The sequence below is a fragment of the Podarcis melisellensis genome (assembly GCF_964234715.1).
Source record: "Podarcis melisellensis genome assembly, chromosome: 5".
NCBI lineage: Eukaryota > Metazoa > Chordata > Lepidosauria > Squamata > Lacertidae > Podarcis > Podarcis melisellensis.
This window is the reverse complement of record NC_138537.1, coordinates 89570311-89587277: the sequence shown is the minus strand read 5'-3', so window position 1 is coordinate 89587277 and position 16967 is coordinate 89570311. Positions and strand designations below refer to the sequence as shown.

General features: G+C 46.3%; 1 protein-coding gene across 1 annotated transcript in view; it reads right to left on the bottom strand.

Moving 5' to 3' along the window:
- Positions 1–7915: 7915 nt before the first annotated feature.
- Positions 7916–16967, bottom strand: part of DRGX (dorsal root ganglia homeobox) — a 44399-nt gene continuing 35347 nt past the window's right edge. Inside the window, exons 7-8 of the mRNA XM_081911888.1 lie at positions 8942–12772; positions 7916–8673 (exon numbers count right to left, since the gene is read on the bottom strand). Of these exons, the coding sequence (XP_081768014.1) occupies positions 12507–12772 (266 nt within the window). The 3' untranslated portion in view covers positions 7916–8673; positions 8942–12506. The remainder of the gene's footprint in view (positions 8674–8941; positions 12773–16967) is intronic.

The window sequence follows — 16967 nt, the reverse complement described above, 5'->3', positions numbered from 1 at the left end:
AAAAGAAGAGCAAGGGGGAAAGAGTTGTAAACAAATTTTGCAAGCTTGGGAATGGGCTTTTGGGGTGTATGGAGGAGGAACATCACATGACCGGCTTCTTTCCGAATCTCAGCAGAAAACAAGTTAATTAGCAAAAAGAATAGGATTAGAAAGGGGATACTATAATAATAGGGGACGCGGGTGGCGCTGTGGGTAAAAGCCTCAGCGCCTAGGGCTTGCCGATCAAAAGCTTGGCGGTTCGAATCCCCGTGGCGGGGTGCGCTCCCGTCGCTCGGTCCCAGCGCCTGCCAACCTAGCAGTTCGAAAGCACCCTCGGGTGCAAGTAGATAAATAGGGACTGCTTTCTAGCGGGAAGGTAAACGGCGTTTCCGTGTGCAGCTCTGGCTCGCCAGAGCAGCGATGTCACGCTGGCCACGTGACCCGGAAGTGTCTTCGGACAGCGCTGGCCCCTGGCCTCTTGAGTGAGATGGGCGCACAACCCCAGAGTCTGGCAAGACTGGCCCGTACGGGCAGGGGTACCTTTACCTTTACCTTTACTATAATAATAAGGAATGCAGGTGGCACTGTGGGTTAAACCACAGAGCCTAGGACTTGCCAATCAGAAGGTCGGCGGTTCGAAACCCCGCGACAGGGTGAGCTCCCATTCCTTGGTCCCACCTCCTGCCAACCTAACAGTTCGAAAGCACGTCAAAGTGCAAGTAGATAAATAGGTACCGCTCTGGCGGGAAGGTAAACGGCGTTTCCGTGCGCTGCTCCGGTTCACCAGAAGTGGCTTAGTCATGCTGGCCACATGACCCGGAAGCTGTATGCCGGCTCCCTCGGCCAATAAAGCAAGATGAGCGCTGCAACCCCAGTCGGCCACGACTGGACCTAACGGTCAGGGGTCCCTTTAACTTTACCTTCCTATAATTATTATTATTATTCTTATTCTTATTCTTCTTCTTATTATTATTATTATTAATAATAATACCCTGCCCATCTGGCTGGGTTTCCCCAGCCCAACAGAATATTAAAAACACAATAAAACATCAAACATTAAATAACTTCCCCAAACAGGGCTGCCTTCAGATGTCTTCTAAAAGTCAGATAGTTGTTTATTTCCTTGACATCTGATGGGAGGGCATTCCACAGGGCAGGCGCCACCACCAAGAAAGCCCTCTGCCTGGTTCCCTGTAACTTGGCTTCTTGCAGTGAGGGAACTGCCAGAAGGCCCTCGGAGCTGGACCTCAGTGTCCAGGTAGAACAATGGGGGTGGAGACGCTCCTTCAAGTAGACTGGGCTGAGGCCATTTAGGGCTTTAAAGGTCAGCACCAATACTTTGAATTGTGCTCAGAAATGTACTGGGAGCCAATGTAGGTCTTTCGGGACCGCTGTTATATTAAAAACCTAGCAGAAAGCAGCATGCTTGTGTTGCTGTGAAATTCAGGAAAGGTGGCTGGCAGGAGGCAGTCATTTGTTCCTCATGACTGGAAAGTGCTTTTGAAGTCCATGCACAAAGCTTGTGGTTCCTCCTTCAGCCTTCTCTGTTCTTATTTGCCTTCTCCACACCCCCTTCCAGGTCCCAGCAAAATCTCCCCTGCTCCTGTTCAAAGCTTGAACATAATTCATGTTGTGTGGTGACTTTGCTAAACAACCTCCAAATTTCCTCATTTGATCTCTGCTCCTGAATCTCCCCAGTCTCCCTCACAACCACCCACATGTACAATTATCTTTCCTTTTTGGTTGCTATTTTTTAAAAACTTATGGGTGTGGGTGGGTGTTTTAAAAAGTTTTTTAAACCTGTGGTACCGTCAGAATTTTCCTGAGTTTGCTGGTATCACTGGTTGCTTGGATACGGCCCTTGCTTTTTGCTTACACTTACCCCACGAAACTGAAATTAGTATACTGTATATAGTATATACAGTAAAAAAACAAACAAACCTGCAGTGTAAAGTCGAGATGTTGGAGGAATAATTATTTGCATTTAACAGTAAACCCACCTAATTCACACATTCCAGAATAGGCGAACCAAAACACTGCCATCCTTTGAGAGTTGCACTTCTCTGAAATTTGCAATCTAATTGCAGGGGCAAAGTTTTTTCACAGGAACACGTATGTTGGTGAAAATAACACATGGAAATGAACTATTTGGAAAGGACTGTTTTACAAAAAAATCTGTACATTCGGCAATGTTTGCACTAAAATGCTGGTGGATTTTTCACGGAGACATTTCAAAAAGAATTTTGAAAATGGAAATGTGGAGAACTGACTTTAAGATTGGGGGGGGGGACACACCAAACTTTAAAGGTGACTAGCACAAAAAGAACTGGAGCTACCTGTCTGAAAATTGGCAGGGTCCATCAACTTAATAGAAGGTTCTTTGCCACCAAATTCCATCTACCTATGTGGGAGAGGGGGACGCAGGTGGCGCTGTGGGTTAAACCACAGAGCCTAGGACTTGCCGATCGGAAGGTCGGCGGTTCGAATCCCCGCGACGGGGTGAGCTCCCTTTGCTCGGTCCCAGCTCCTGCCAACCTAGCAGTTCGAAAGCACGTCAAAGTGCAAGTAGATAAATAGGTACCGCTCTGGCAGGAAGGTAAACGGTGTTTCCGTGTGCTGCTCTGGTTCGCCAGAAGCGTCTTAGTCATGCTGGCCACATGACCTGGAAGCTGTACGCCGGCTCCCTCGGCCAATAAAGCGAGATGAGCACCACAACCCCAGAATCGGCCACGACTGGACCTAATGGTCAGGGGTCCCTTTACCTTTATGTGGGAGAGAGGAACCCCAAGTTTCCCAATCAAAGTCCATAGGATTTGTTTTTTTCCAGGTTATGATCTGGATCCGGAGGCTGGATCTGGACCATCCTGGGTCAAGAGTGATCTAAACTGGGCTCCCAGTTGGACTGGGGAGGCGCACAGTCCTATCATATTGGTGGCTGGGAATCCCGCTGCTTTAACACGCCACACCTTATACAGCTGAGCTCTTAAAATCAGAGCTTGCAAAGAGCTCCGGCTCCCCCGAGCCAAAGGGAGAAGTAATGCATGCTTTACAGCTGCACTTAAGTCTCTCGGGGGAAGCGGAATGCTGAAATTTAATAAAGGGCAATTCTTAGGCAGAAGGACTGCTGGAAGGGGAGCCGGTTCAGATGACAAAGCAAATCCAACTTAATTAGAAAAGAAAGTTAGGGACATCGAAGCAGAGAAGCGCAGACGATTAAAACAGGCAATTCCCATTTGTACCTGTTGGGATCATAAACAATCAATTAGCAAGTTGCATGCTGAAACCTTTCGATTCTCAGTGCTTCCATCTCCAGCATCGCCAAGGCTGAATGTATCCCAAATTCCACCGGAATACGTTAGCGAGTTTATGTTGAACACCACCCACACAGGAAATTTATTGGTTAGACCTTCAATATCAAGAACATCCTTTTTCTATTGTCAAGTAGAAACAGAGGAGTGGTTCCAGTATATCACCTGTGGCACTTATCCCTTCTTTCATGTGCACTTCTGTGCATCTCTGTTAAGCAGTTGGTCTCTGGGTATGTAGACAGCCGTATATTGCATACAATTGGGTAGTCCTGGTAAGTAATATCGGTGCAGATGGTGACAGCAAATTAAAAGACGCCTGCTTCTTGGGAGAAAAGCAATGACAAACCTAGACAGCATCTTAAAAAGCAGAGACATCACCTTGCCAACAAAGGTCCGTATTGTTAGAGCTATGGTTTTCCCAGTAGTGATGTATGGAAGTGAGAGCTGGACCATAAAGAAGGCTGATCGCCGAAGAATTGATGCTTTTGAATTCTGGTGCTGAAGGAGACTCTTGAGAGTCCCATGGACTGCAAGAAGATCAAACCTATCCATTCTGAAGGAAATCAGCCATGAGTGCTCACTGGAAGGACAGATCCTGAAGCTGAGGCTCCAATACTTGGTCCAAAATGGTTTCAGGACTTTTTCTGTGGGGTTTCAAACATGTGGTTTATATATGCAGTTATGAACATTTATTATATATATATATCTAAGACCTTAATTTTTTAATTTCAAGTTCATTATGTAGAAAGTCGCCTTGCTTGAGTCAGACTCTTTCTGCCAGTTGAGCTCAAGCTACTATCTCAAACGCAGGCTGTGGATCTCTGCTTATCTTCTCTCTCTCCTTGGCAATTCATTTTCCCAGGGGATCGGAGGAGTTCCCAGGGAAGCTGACCCAAGCAGAGACAATGAGCTATCAAACAGAAACAAGGGAAGTGAAAATTGGCAACTGACTGCACAAATGCAGTTACCAGCGCCACTATTTCCAGCTTTCTGCGTCTCCAGCAGAAACCCCAAACTCTCAACAGCAGAGCCTGATTTGTACGGGGATGACGTTGCCTGAATTTGCTTCCCACATGCGCCCAGCCACATTTAAATATGCTTACCCCATCTGCACGTTAGCACTGATTCCTTGCATGTTTGTGTTGTAAACAAAAATTGCCCTTTTCCCTTATGGGGTATCCAAGAGCCCATATAGAGTCCTTACATAGGTTCCCTATTGGTAGGAGAGAATAACAGAGGCCAACCAGAGAATATTGAGAAGCAAAGCAGTTAGTAAGCTTGATCTTTATTGATCTGTTGCAACAGGGTGCTCCCCTCACACGCAGGAGAGATGAGGGACCCAGAAAAATGGCGTGCAAGGCCTTATAAAGACTTTTGAAATTGCCACCCTGTAGATCAAGACCAACCCCAGAAACATCATACATACATCACAGAAGGGGTGTAACCTAAGACCACCCCTCAGATACATCCCACCTACATCACAGAAAAGGCGGTCTAAAACAGAAATTTGAATGTTGTTTTTCTCCTGTTGTTGTTTATCTCCTATCTGGCAGGTTACTTGATTGGATTGCCTGGTGAGCCTGGCCAGTCTTTTGTAGTGATAAATACCAGTACTTAGTTCCTGGGCCAGGTCACAGGCTCACATCCTATTCAAACACAGACATACCCTTAAGACAGGATTTGTGAAGGAAAAGACAATGGGGAGGCTTTTCCAGTTTAACCTTGCAAAGAAAACATTTGCTCAGTTTAGGAATCAAAATGGTTCCAGGTTGGCCTTCCTGTGCTGATCTATGTATGTGCTTGGTTGGTACACTTATGAACATTACCATATATCTAAGACCATAAAATTCCTATCACATTTGAAACTGTTTTAAAATGCATTGGGGAGAGGGGGGGGGTTAGTGAGTCACTCTTGTTTTTTTAAAAAAAATCCTATGTATTTTGTGTTTTATAATGCGGTTTTATGTTGCGAACTGCCCTGAGACCTGCAGGTAGAGGGCAGTATACAAATTTAATAAATGATAATTCCTGCTCACCTTCTTTGGTGTGCGCCACTGTGGGCCACCATCCCCTCCACCCTCCAAGGGGCGAGAAAACCCCTAAGGAGTTTCCAGAGCACCTGAGGAAGCCTCTGCATGGAGTTTGCTACCTGGGAGATGGATTCTGACTGCTCACTGAATTGGCCAATCGCGAGTGGCCTTGGGGGTGGGCCTCCAGGGGGCAGGCCTAGCACAGCACCCTGGTATATAGCCAATGATGGTGTCTTGCCTCTTATTCATGGTATTGGAAGATTCAAATGGGGGGTGCCTTGCCATGCAATGTGGAGGCAGCTGGTGGGTTGTCTGTCTGTCTGAGTAAAGATTTTTATACTTCTGCTCATAGCTGTCAACTTACAAATTTGAAAATAAGGGATCAGCAGCCAAAATAAGGGATTTTCCCAGCACAGGTATGTTCAGCTTCTGAGCCCCTCTGAGCCAAAGGCAGAAAGCCCAGCCAGCAGCCAAACGAAGCCTCAAGCGGTGGTTGCCACAGCACAGCAACCCAGCAAAGGGGATGCAGCAAGGAAAACCACCGCCACCTCTCCGCTGGGAAGCACTGAGCAAAGGCGAGTCTCCAGGCAAAGCAGCTGATTTGATCGGCACAAGGCATGCAAGCTCCACCCCCCCAGTCGTTCTTAGACTCCTTATTAGGTGAGCAACACAGCCAAGCAACACAGTTGGAGCCTCCCTCCTCCCTGGCCGGCAGGGAGGGAGGGAGAGGAGCTGCTTCCTTTGAAACCCAGGAAATTTAAGGGACAGCAGCAGGACACAGCGCTGGGATAATGGACTTTCCCGCCAAATAAGGGACGGTTGAAGGCTATGCTGCTTGTCCTTTTCTGGAAAGCACAGGTCCAAGAGATTTTCTGCTTGCTTTCTAGGCACGGGTTTGAGCCATTGGCATAGCCAGGATTTATGTCGGTGGGGGCAGGACATCCATCTGTCATCATCTGCTGTCTGGCTCTGTCTAGTAGATTCAGAATTAAATGTCTCACCAACTGTTCTTTCCAATTGCTTCCTTTTGACCCCAAGCGCTCAGAAAAAGGTGTCAAATTCCTTCTACAAATTCTACTTTCAGTAGTTAATAGTTAAAGCTATGGTTTTCCCAGTAGTGACGTATGGAAGTGAGAGCTGGACCATAAAAAGGCTGATCGCCAAAGAATGGATGCTTTTGAATTATGGTGCTGGAGGAGACTCTTGAGAGTCCCATGGACTGCAAGAAGATCAAACCTCTCCATTCTGAAGGAAATCAACCTTGAGTGCTCACTGGAAGGACAGATCCTGAAGCTGAGGCTCCAGTACTTTGGCCACCTCATGAGAAGAGAAGACTCCCTGGAAAAGACCCTGATGTTGGGAAAGATGGAGGGCACAAGGAGAAGGGGACGACAGAGGACAAGAGGGTTGGACAGTGTTCTCGAAGCTACCAACATGAGTCTGACCAAACTGCGGGAGGCAGTGGAAGACAGAAGTGCCTGGCGTGCTCTGGTCCATGGGGTCACGAAGAGTCAGACACGACTAAACGACTAAACGACAACAACTTTCAGTAGCTCAATTGTTAGAAGAAGAGACTCTTAATCTCAGGGTTGTGGGTTTGAACCCCACATTGGGCAAGTCTCCTGAATTGCAGCGGGTTGAACTGGATGACCCTTGTGGTCCTTTTCAACTCTACAATTTAATGATGTTTACTTTGTTATAGGTATTCTAAGGTCTCATATATATAAATCATATGTTCATAAATGAACAAGGCAAACACATACCTAGGTATATAAACCACGTGTCTGAAATAGTAGAGGAGAGCAATCCTGAAACCATTTTGACTCTCCCAATCCTGAAACCATTTTGACTGACCTCAAATATTCCTCTGCAGTTTGGATGGAAATGGGAAAAGCCTCCCCATTGTCTCTGTGCTCACAAATCCTGCCTTAAGGGCACATCTGTGTATGAATAGGGTGAGCCTGTGACCTGTATTCAGGAACTGAGTATTTACCATTACAAAAGACTGGCCAGGATGCCCAGGTAAAGGTAATCAGTGACCATTAACAGGTGTCCTGCCAGACAGGATTCTGCTGCAAACTGCCATATGTGTGATGTTTTCGGGGGTAGTCTTGAGCTATGCGGTGTGGGTGGCACTGTGGTCTAAACCACAGAGCCTAGAGCTTCCCCATCAGAAGGTTGGTGGTTCGAAGCCCCACAACGGGGTGAGCTCCCATTGTTCGGTCCCAGCTCCTGCCCACCTAGCAATTCAAAAGCATGCCGGTGCAAGTTGATAAATAGGTACCGCTCTGGTGGGAAGGTAAACGGCATTTCCGTGCGCTGCTCTGGTTCGCCAGAAGCGGCTTAGTCATGCTGGCCACATGACCTGGAAGCTGTATGCCGGCTCCCTTGGCCAGTAAAGCGAGATGAGCGCTGCAACCCCAGAGTTGTCCACGACTGGACCTAATGGTCAGGGGTCCCTTTATCTTGAGCTACAGGGTAGGCAATTTCAAAAGTCTATATAAGAGCTTGCACACCAATGTTCAGGGTTCCTCCTTCCTCCTGCGTGTGTGTGGGGGGGTGGGTGATCATCCTGTCGCAACAGTTTAATAAAGATTATGCTTACTAGCTGCTTTGCTTCCCAATATTCTCTGGTTGGCATTGGTTATTTTCTCCTACCGATAGAAAACCTACATAAGGACTCTATATGGGCTCTTGGGTACCCCGTAAGGGAAAAGGAGCATTTTTCTTATTTACCGTATTTTTCGCTCTTTAAGACGCACCAGACCACAAGACGCACTTAGTTTTTGGAGGAGAAAAACAAGAAAAAAAATATTCTGAATCTCAGAAGCCAGAACAGCAAGAGGGATTGCTGCGCAGTTAAAGCAGCAATCCCTCTTGCTGTTCAGCCTTCTGGGATAGCTGTGCAGCCTGCATTCGCTCCATAGGACGCACACACATTTCCCCTTACTTTTTAGGAGGGAAAAAGTGAGTCTTATAGAGCAAAAAATACGGTATTTGATTGGGGGGGCAGGTGTCCTGCCCTCCTGGCTACGCCCATGGTTTGAGCGGTTTCTGAATCGGAACACAAGTCAAGCAGCACAAAAACCTGACAGCGGTTTGTTCCAATACAGCCGCAAACAGCGTGTTTCTCTGGAAGAATGTAGCAGGGCAAGTAGAAGCGTGGACAACCTAGTTACATACTGAATCCTAGGACCTCCCTCCTTTCTCCTTCCCCTGTGATGTTCACGGTGACAGCAGGAAGCAGGTTTCCTCGTTGGAGTCAACACCAAACCACCAATTGGAAGGGCAGAGCCCCAGACCTGCTGATGATGCCACAACTTCCTGAGTGAGGGAACAGAATTCACAGGCCAAAGCTCATTGTTATGTACTGAAGTTCTCACCCTGGGCCAGCAGGGGGATACTGTAGATAGTTTTCACTCAGGTCCACATATGCAAATAAGGGATCGAATGTGACGTTTAGTGATTGGATAGTTACAGAAAATGGTTACTGTTGCGTTCTAGTGGAGCTCTATATAAGCAGGCTGGCTGAACCCTTCAGTTCAGTTCTGTTCTGGCCTGTGAATAAACAAGAGCTGTTTGAAGAATCACTGTGTCGTCTGATATGTTCACCCACAACTTAACACTCATCCTTACCTGCAATTGCGTATTCCCATCCTTCATCCCTATTTCCCTTTCCATCACCACGGCACAGTGGGATACAGGAGCTCCAAGGTTCTCGGATGCTTGGCATCTCTGCAGCATAATCAGGGAAATGTTTCTCTTTGCCCAAACACCATGGAGGGTTGCTGCAAAAGCAGTATCAGGCTGGGCAGACCACTGGTCTGACCCGAGCACCATAAAGCCACTCTCAAAGGGAGGCTGCGTCTTTCCAACGTGCAATCCTGATTAAGAGTTCTGCCACAAACCGTAAAACCACAGCATCGTTTTGATATTTGTCCAGTTTTGTCGTGTAGCCTTGGCTCAGAGGGATAGAGTTGAGATTCTGGGTGTCGTGCTTTTCATCATGAATGCGCAATAATTCTATGGCGTTTTCAGACTGTACAGGACTGGTGCCTTTGTAAGCCTTTCTGAAATGAACTGGAATTATGCTAAAATTGTGTTGAGGGTCCATGAAACACCGTGTGTGTGTGTAAGAGAGAGAGATGTCATTCATAGAGATGGAGCGAAAAGTACTCTTAAAAATAATGCAGGGCAATTCTTGGGGTCCTTTTTTCTAAACATGTTTTTTTTTTATTAAACCAACAGAAAATACATCATGCAGCAGGTATTTCTCATTATTATACAGCAAAACTGCCAGGCAGCAATTCCAGCTACATCGGGCAGGCAGGTTTTTGTGATGGTCTCCAGTTTTGCACAGTCACTAGAGTGTCGCACCATGAATTATTAAATCAATGCTTCATGGTAATACATAATTTCTTATCAATTATTCATGCTAATGTGCGTGTATTTTACTTAATTGTGTTATTGACGATCAAAAGTAATTTCCTGAAAATCCTCAAGGACAGAAAATTTAATCAACATAACTACTTTTCAGATGCAATGCTGTTAAGTATTCTTAATTTGCTCAACAGTTCACTTATTTATGTACCTTTCTAGAGGAAAAATGAGTTTAATCAAACCATTAGAATGAAGAGTTAGTGTATACAAGGGGCAAGTTCACCTGAGCAATCGGTAATTATGCCGAAATGAAATTGAGATTGCTTATATTTTTTGCAAACCATTTTAATAGTGGAACTTTAGGAAATAAATTCCAAATGACTGGAATGGCTGTGAAAAGAGACACGGATTCCTCTTCTTCCTGGGATGTTTGTGGGGGGGGGGGGGCTTTTTATTTTTGGCAGGAGAAACTGTTCTTGTTACTCTTCAGATAAATGCTTAAGAGCTGAAGGTGAAGAGATTTTGGTTGCATCCAAACCCCACAGGGGTGCTGCAATCTTCACAGATACAGTGGCTGCCCCCTTCTGCTTCTTATTCTCTGCTGGGATTCAAGTTTATCAAAAGGACAGGGGTATATGTTAACAACTGATCGTGTTAAAACAAAGAAAATTCCTCCTGCATTGCTCATCAACCAGTCAAAAGAACAGAGCTCAAAATGAACCCCGAGCCAGAAAGATGCTCTATACACAAGGCCTGAGCATCACCAACTATCTTTCTGTCATAATATAATTTATGTAACCTGGGAGGTTGTGACTCTGCAAAGGTGTGGTCTTTGGAGAACCAGGTACTCCACTTTCCTGATCAGGGGGTGACAGCCTTGAATTCTCAACAACTGCTTTATATGTCTGGGTCTTCTGCAATCCGAGACAAACTTACTAGAAGCAGCGATTTATCTGTTTTTGTTTCTCTCCATGTTTTTAGTTTTCCAACCTGAAGTTCAGAACACTACACTTGTGTTACCGGTTTGCAATTTGTTAAGTTAAAAAGTCACCGCCACAAACATTCATCGGCATATTAGCACACGGTCGCTTTTTCCTATGACGCATATTTTTGCAAACATAATGCATTTGTGCATGTCATTTTCACCAATATCTTTTCCCCAATGTGCCCACTTTTGTAACCATTTTTTGTTTGCGCTTTCTGAAATAATGCACAAACCGCAACAGAGCTATCCTTTGAAATTTGTACTTCTGGGAATTTTGCAAGGCAGTTGCAAAATTCAACTGGGAGTTGAATTCAACAGGACTTATATTTTAGTACACTTGAATAGTATTGCACTGCTGAAATGATTTGATTCTTCTATTGTATGCCATCCGACTGGGGGTTTATCTGAAGGGCAGGGTAGAATACCTATGACAAATAAAAAATATTACCACTCTGTGCTCACGAATCAAATTCTTGGTTATGGACTGCTGGCAAAGTGTCTTCCTTCTGCTCTGTGGGATATACTGATGGTCTCATGTCCTCAAATTCAACAGGATCTTGAGGCACAGCCTGTGTGAAGTTACAGTTCTGCTACGATGAGGGGAAACGGAGGGGACATGTTCCACAAAGGACCTCGGCTTGGCAAGTAGAGCAAACTTAGCAGGCAAAGCAGAAATCCCTTTCCTGGATGGGATGGATCCAAAGATCCTATTCACCAAGCTCATTCAATGACAGAAGACCTATTTATCATCTAGATGTTGTAGTAGACCCTTCCGGTCATTTTCATTGCCCCCAAATTATACCTTAGAAAGAGAGGTTGTTATCTTCACCCATTCATATTTCTGCTAGAAACATATTCAGCGCTGATAGGAATGTCTGTGGCCTCCAGCGTCCCAAACTGAACATAGGGAGCAGGATGAAGTGATGGTCCCATGGAGAGATGACTCAGATTGCTAGAAATGCAGCCCCAGTGTTTTTGCAGGGAATTGTCACACTCCTTGGCTGTTGGCCCGGCTTCTCAGACCTGAATGGCCTACGTCAAGGTGTTAGTGGCACCAGCAAGTTGAAGGCCCCTCTGCAGTATGGGTGGCTGCCTCTCCTTCCTCCTACACATATGTAGGATCACCTTCCTCCTACACATGTGTAGGGTCACATTGTGGCTTGGATGTGGGCCAAGGGTTGTGTGTGCATCTTTACAATCTCCTGTAATCTGTGCGTTGAGGGCCATTCTCTCAAAAGGCGGCGTACAGACCTTCTAAATAAATAAACCAATAGATTAGCAATAAAATCCCTCGTGTGAGCTCAACAAGACTGACCTCTCTGTCCATATTGCTCTCTGGACCTCAGGAACTTCCGCTCGTCAGGCCTATGAAACCAGGCCTTTCTACACCCATCTGCTGTGGAACAACTAAGAGGTTGTTGTTCTTGTTTAAATAGAAGGGGGACCTGTTATGCGATGCTGAGGGAACCCCTGATCCCCACCCCAATCTGGTGGAATCTAGACACCAGGCAAATAATGCCCTTTTGCTTCTCTCTCTCCTATTCCCATCAGGGCTCCTGGATCCAGTTCCGCTGTAAGCAGAACTAACACCAGGCAGTACCTGGAGATTCGGCGAGAGCAAAGGAGAACCTTGGGAAATCCAGCGGGAATTGATGGTGGCAGTAAAAGACAGGGCCAGAGAAAACTTAGAGCTTGCTGAAACTGTCAACAGATGAGCAAGTTTCCTTCCAGTTTCAAAATAAATCCAGACAGCCTCTAAAAGGTAGATCCCTCGGATTTGGTTTCTTGGGGTGCTGAGTTCGTTACGAGGTGGCATGTGGGGTCTCAAACACTTTTCTCGCTTTCGTTCTGTTCCACAGCCACGGGCGGCTTGTTGTCCAAGCCATTCTCTGCGGCGGGCTTGGCCCCCGAGGGTGGAGTGGGGCTGCTGGAGGCCAGGAGGTTCGCCGACTGCAGCACAGCCTCCGAGTGCTCCCGGGCTTTCATGCGCAGGGCCGCCACGCTTGCCGTGCGATTACTCTGGCAGCCGTACGTGGGGAGGAAGGAGAGGCCCATGTGGTCGGGAACACAGCAAGAGCACAGCGGGCTACCTGCAGCGGGAGGAAAAACAAAACACCACCTGCCATCGGAACGCATCGGTAAAAGATGGAGCCGTTTGCTGCTGCAATGCACTTCTACAAATATGCGCCTGAAACTGTTCTTAACCTGAAGCACCACTTTAGCTAATGGGGCCTCCTGCTGCCGCCATGACACCGGAGCACGATTTCTGTTCTCATCCTGAAGCAAAGTTCTTAACCTGAAGCACTATTTCTGGGTTAGCGGAGTCTGTAACCTGAAGCAAATGTAACCCGAGGTACCACTGTACCGTGGTCAAAAAGACTGTCGGGGTGGGCAGACTGTATCACCAATTTTTCTCAGCAGAAAAGAAACTTGATTTATTTCAAAGAGTTACTTCTGAGTAAAATACACCAAACCCAATCAATTCTGTTTTATTATGTAAAGGAAGCGTCCTTTGGGAGTGAATTAAATAATGTGGAGGCTAAGAAAATGCTGTAACAAACATATCTCAGTATTATCCTTCATCCACCTTTTTGTTCTGCTCTGAGAGGGTCCGCTTCCAAATCCAAAGTGTTGGTGGTCAACATCCTTCCTTTTATTGCTTAGCAACAGAATTAGGTGATTTGGCCCTGTGGATAGCTCAGTCAGTAGAGCATGAGACTCTTAATCTTAGGGTTGTGGGTTTGAGCCCCACGTTGGGCAAAAGATTCCTGCATTAATAATAATAATAATAATAATAATAATAATAATAATAATAATAATAATTTTTAATTATACCCCGCCCTCCCCAGCCAAGGCCAGGCTCAGGGCGGCTAACAAGCAATAATAAATACAAGTTGAATGAATACAACTTAACAACAAAATTAAAATACAACATTAAAATATTGAAACATTAAAATATTAAAATGTAGCCTCATCGCAGGAGGAGAAAGGAAAAGATAAAAGAAAGAGGGGGAGGGAATCAAATTGGCTCCAAGCCAAAGGCCAGGTGGAACAACTCTGTCTTACAGGCCCTGCAGAAAGAAATCAGATCCTGCAGGGCCCTGGTCTCATGAGGCAGAGCGTTCCACCAGACTGGAGCCAGTGTTGAAAAGGCCCTGGCTCTGGTTGAGGCTAATCTAACTTCCTTAGGGCCCGGGACTTCTAGGGCAGTGTTTCCCAACCTTGTGCCTCCAGCTGTTTTTGAACTACAACTCCCATCATCCCTGACTAGCAAGACCAGTGGCAAGGGATGATGGGAATTGGAGTCCAAAAACAGCTGGAGGCACAAGGTTGGGAAACACTGCTCTAGGGTGTTGCTTTTTATGGACCTTGAGGCTCTCCGTGGGGCATACCGGGAGAGGCGGTCCCGTAGGTACGAGGGTCCTAGGCCATGAAGGGCTTTAAAGGTCAAAACCAGCACCTTAAATCTGACCCTGTACTCCACCGGGAGCCAATGCAGCTGGAAGAGCACTGGGTGAATATGCTCCCATGGCAGAGACCCCGTGAGGAGCCTCGCTGCTGCATTCTGCACCCGCTGGAGTTTCTGAGACAGCTTCAAGGGCAGCCCCGCGTAGAGCGAATTAGTCAAGCCTGTAGTCAAGCCTGGAGGTGACCGTCGCATGGATCACTGTGGCCAGGTCGGGGCAGGAAAGGTAAGGGAATGCAGTGAATTAGACAAGATAATCCTCAGTGTCCCTTCCAACTGTACAATTCTACAATTCTGAGCACCCTTAGCAACGATGCTGCCTACCACACCTTGAAGTATTACAGCTGCCTCCACATTTTGTGCTCTAACTTTCAGAAATGGCCAACTTGCTTTTAAAAAAAGAAAGTTAAGAGTGCTTTGGGACTCAGTACATGCGTACCACCTGCACTCCTCTGTTGATGGTCCTGATCAGGGAGAAGAAGAAAAGAAGAGTGGAAACGACTCAACACACCAAAATTCTAGAATTCAACAATGGCAATTCACTGTTTGTAGTCACTTTACAATGGTATCCCCTGAGTTATCCATGTTTTCTAGTAACTTAGAGCAGGCCTCAGCCACATGGCGCCCTAATTCCTCACATACTGTGCATGCCTATAAATCCACCTTTGGTTCAGCGAAGAAACAGCATTTCATATTTATGGACAACTTCTTAAAGTCATTAAAAAAAAGTGTAGCTTAACCATATTGATCGAAAAGCCAGGCAACACTATGAACAATATGGAGGTAAAATTATGGGAACTGGGTTAGTCATATAGCCTTTGAGAAACAGTAGTAGACAAGGACATTATCATCTTTCCTAATCTGTATCTTTTATAAAGACACGGGGCCAGAAACCCTGATTCTGCCTTCACAGCTGCCTGTGGAAAGTACCCAGCCAAAACAGCTATGAGTGAAAAGTGCTGTTTGTGGTTTCACTCATGATAGGGACTAGAATGCTCTTCCCATTTAAAAAGGTCCATCTTCTGCTTCCTGCCTCACGTTAGCAACTTTCACAAACTCAGAGGGCCTGTGAACAGCACAAGGAATGCTCAGACATAGTGTGATGGTTCTAGGGGTTGCTCGTGCGTAAGCCGGTGCAAACACCTGGGTGTATTGCCTGAGTGAACCTTTTCTGTCCGGCCAGCCACGCACCCATGGCTGTCTCAATCACTGGCAGAATACGTCAGTGGGCGTTTCTTAAACTTCTTCCAGCAAAGAAGCTCTTTGACGCCTAGTCTCCTCCTACTCTCTCTGCACGAAAGCCTTCGCGCAAGGAGGGCGTAGGCAGCGGAGGACCTCTACTCTCCCTGCTGGTCCCAGGCAAGGAGTCATGGGACCGCCTCACCGCTTCCCCCATCTGCCCCCCTTTTCCACTGGTGCTACGCTGATTCTCTTCCCCAGAAGATGGGCTGCCTCTCCCAATCCCGGGACGCTCTCTGGAATCCCTCTGGATTTTGCTCCCTCCCTCTGGCACTGATGGCAGTTCCCTGACACATAGCTTTAATGTTGTTGTGTGTGAACGGGTGGGAGTTGTGTCTAAAGATCACCCAGAGGAGTACAGTGTTAGAGGTCCAAATGGTCTCAGCTGTAAGTCGGGTATTTCGCATTGCTGTGCCCCTTGCTGTGAAATCCTCTTCTGGCAAGATTCGGCAGCTGTCCTCACTTTTGACTTCCAGGTATCTTTGAAGACCTTTTTCAGTCCACAGGCCTCTGCAGCTGTTTAATTTTTAATTTTCTGACCAGCCAGCTGCTTTAATGGTTATCTGTTATTGTTTGTAATGGTGCTTTATGTTTTAACGTTGCACACACTGCCTTGATATTTTACGATATAGTGGTACAGAAATACTTTTCTGCATAAATAAAATAACGGGAGGCACGCACGAAACAAGGACCTCCATGGAAGTTACCGCATGATGAAGTGATGGCCGCCAGCATGACTTTAAAAGGAATTAAGACAAAATAATGAAGGGCAAAGCTATTTTCTATCTGCCCTGACAGAGGCAATATGTCTCTGAATATTAGTTGCTGGGAATCACAAAAGGGGAGAAGCTGCACTAAAGTTCCGTGACTGGGAGCGACCGCCGAGACCATATAACATTGGGAGACCTGCATTGGCTCCCAGTACGTTTCCCAGCACAATTCAAAGTGTTGGTGCTGACCTTTAAAGCCCTAAATGGCCTCGGCCCAGTATACCTGAAGGAACGTCTCCACCCCCATTGTTCAGCCCAGACACTGAGGTCCAGCTCCGATGGCCTTCTGGCAGTTCCCTCACTGCAAGAAGTGAGGTTACAGGGAACCAGAGGGCCTTCTCAGTGGTGGTATCTGCACTGTGGAATGCCCTCCAATTAGATTTCAAGGAAATAAACAACTACCTGATTTTTAAAAGACATCTGAAGGCAGCCCTGTTTGGGGAAGTTATTAATGTTTGATGTTTTATTGTGTTTTTAATATTCTGTTGGGAGCTGCCCAGAGTGGCTGGGGAGGCCTAGCCAGATGGGCGGGGTATAATTAATAAATTATTATTATATTATTATTATTTGCAGACTTCTGACAGGTTTCTGGTTTGCCACTGTGAGAACAGGATGCCGGACTAGATGGGTGTTTCAATCAGCGCTTGGCTTTTATTTTTGCTGTCTTATTAGAGTTTCCCAGAGAGCCACTGAACATGGTTATAAAGAGGAGGCTCTGTTTAGTGCCTAGAATAGTGGTTTTCAACCAGCATGCCCTGGCACTCTGGGGTGCCTTGAATGGTGGTCAGGGGTGCTGTGGGCAATACTGGC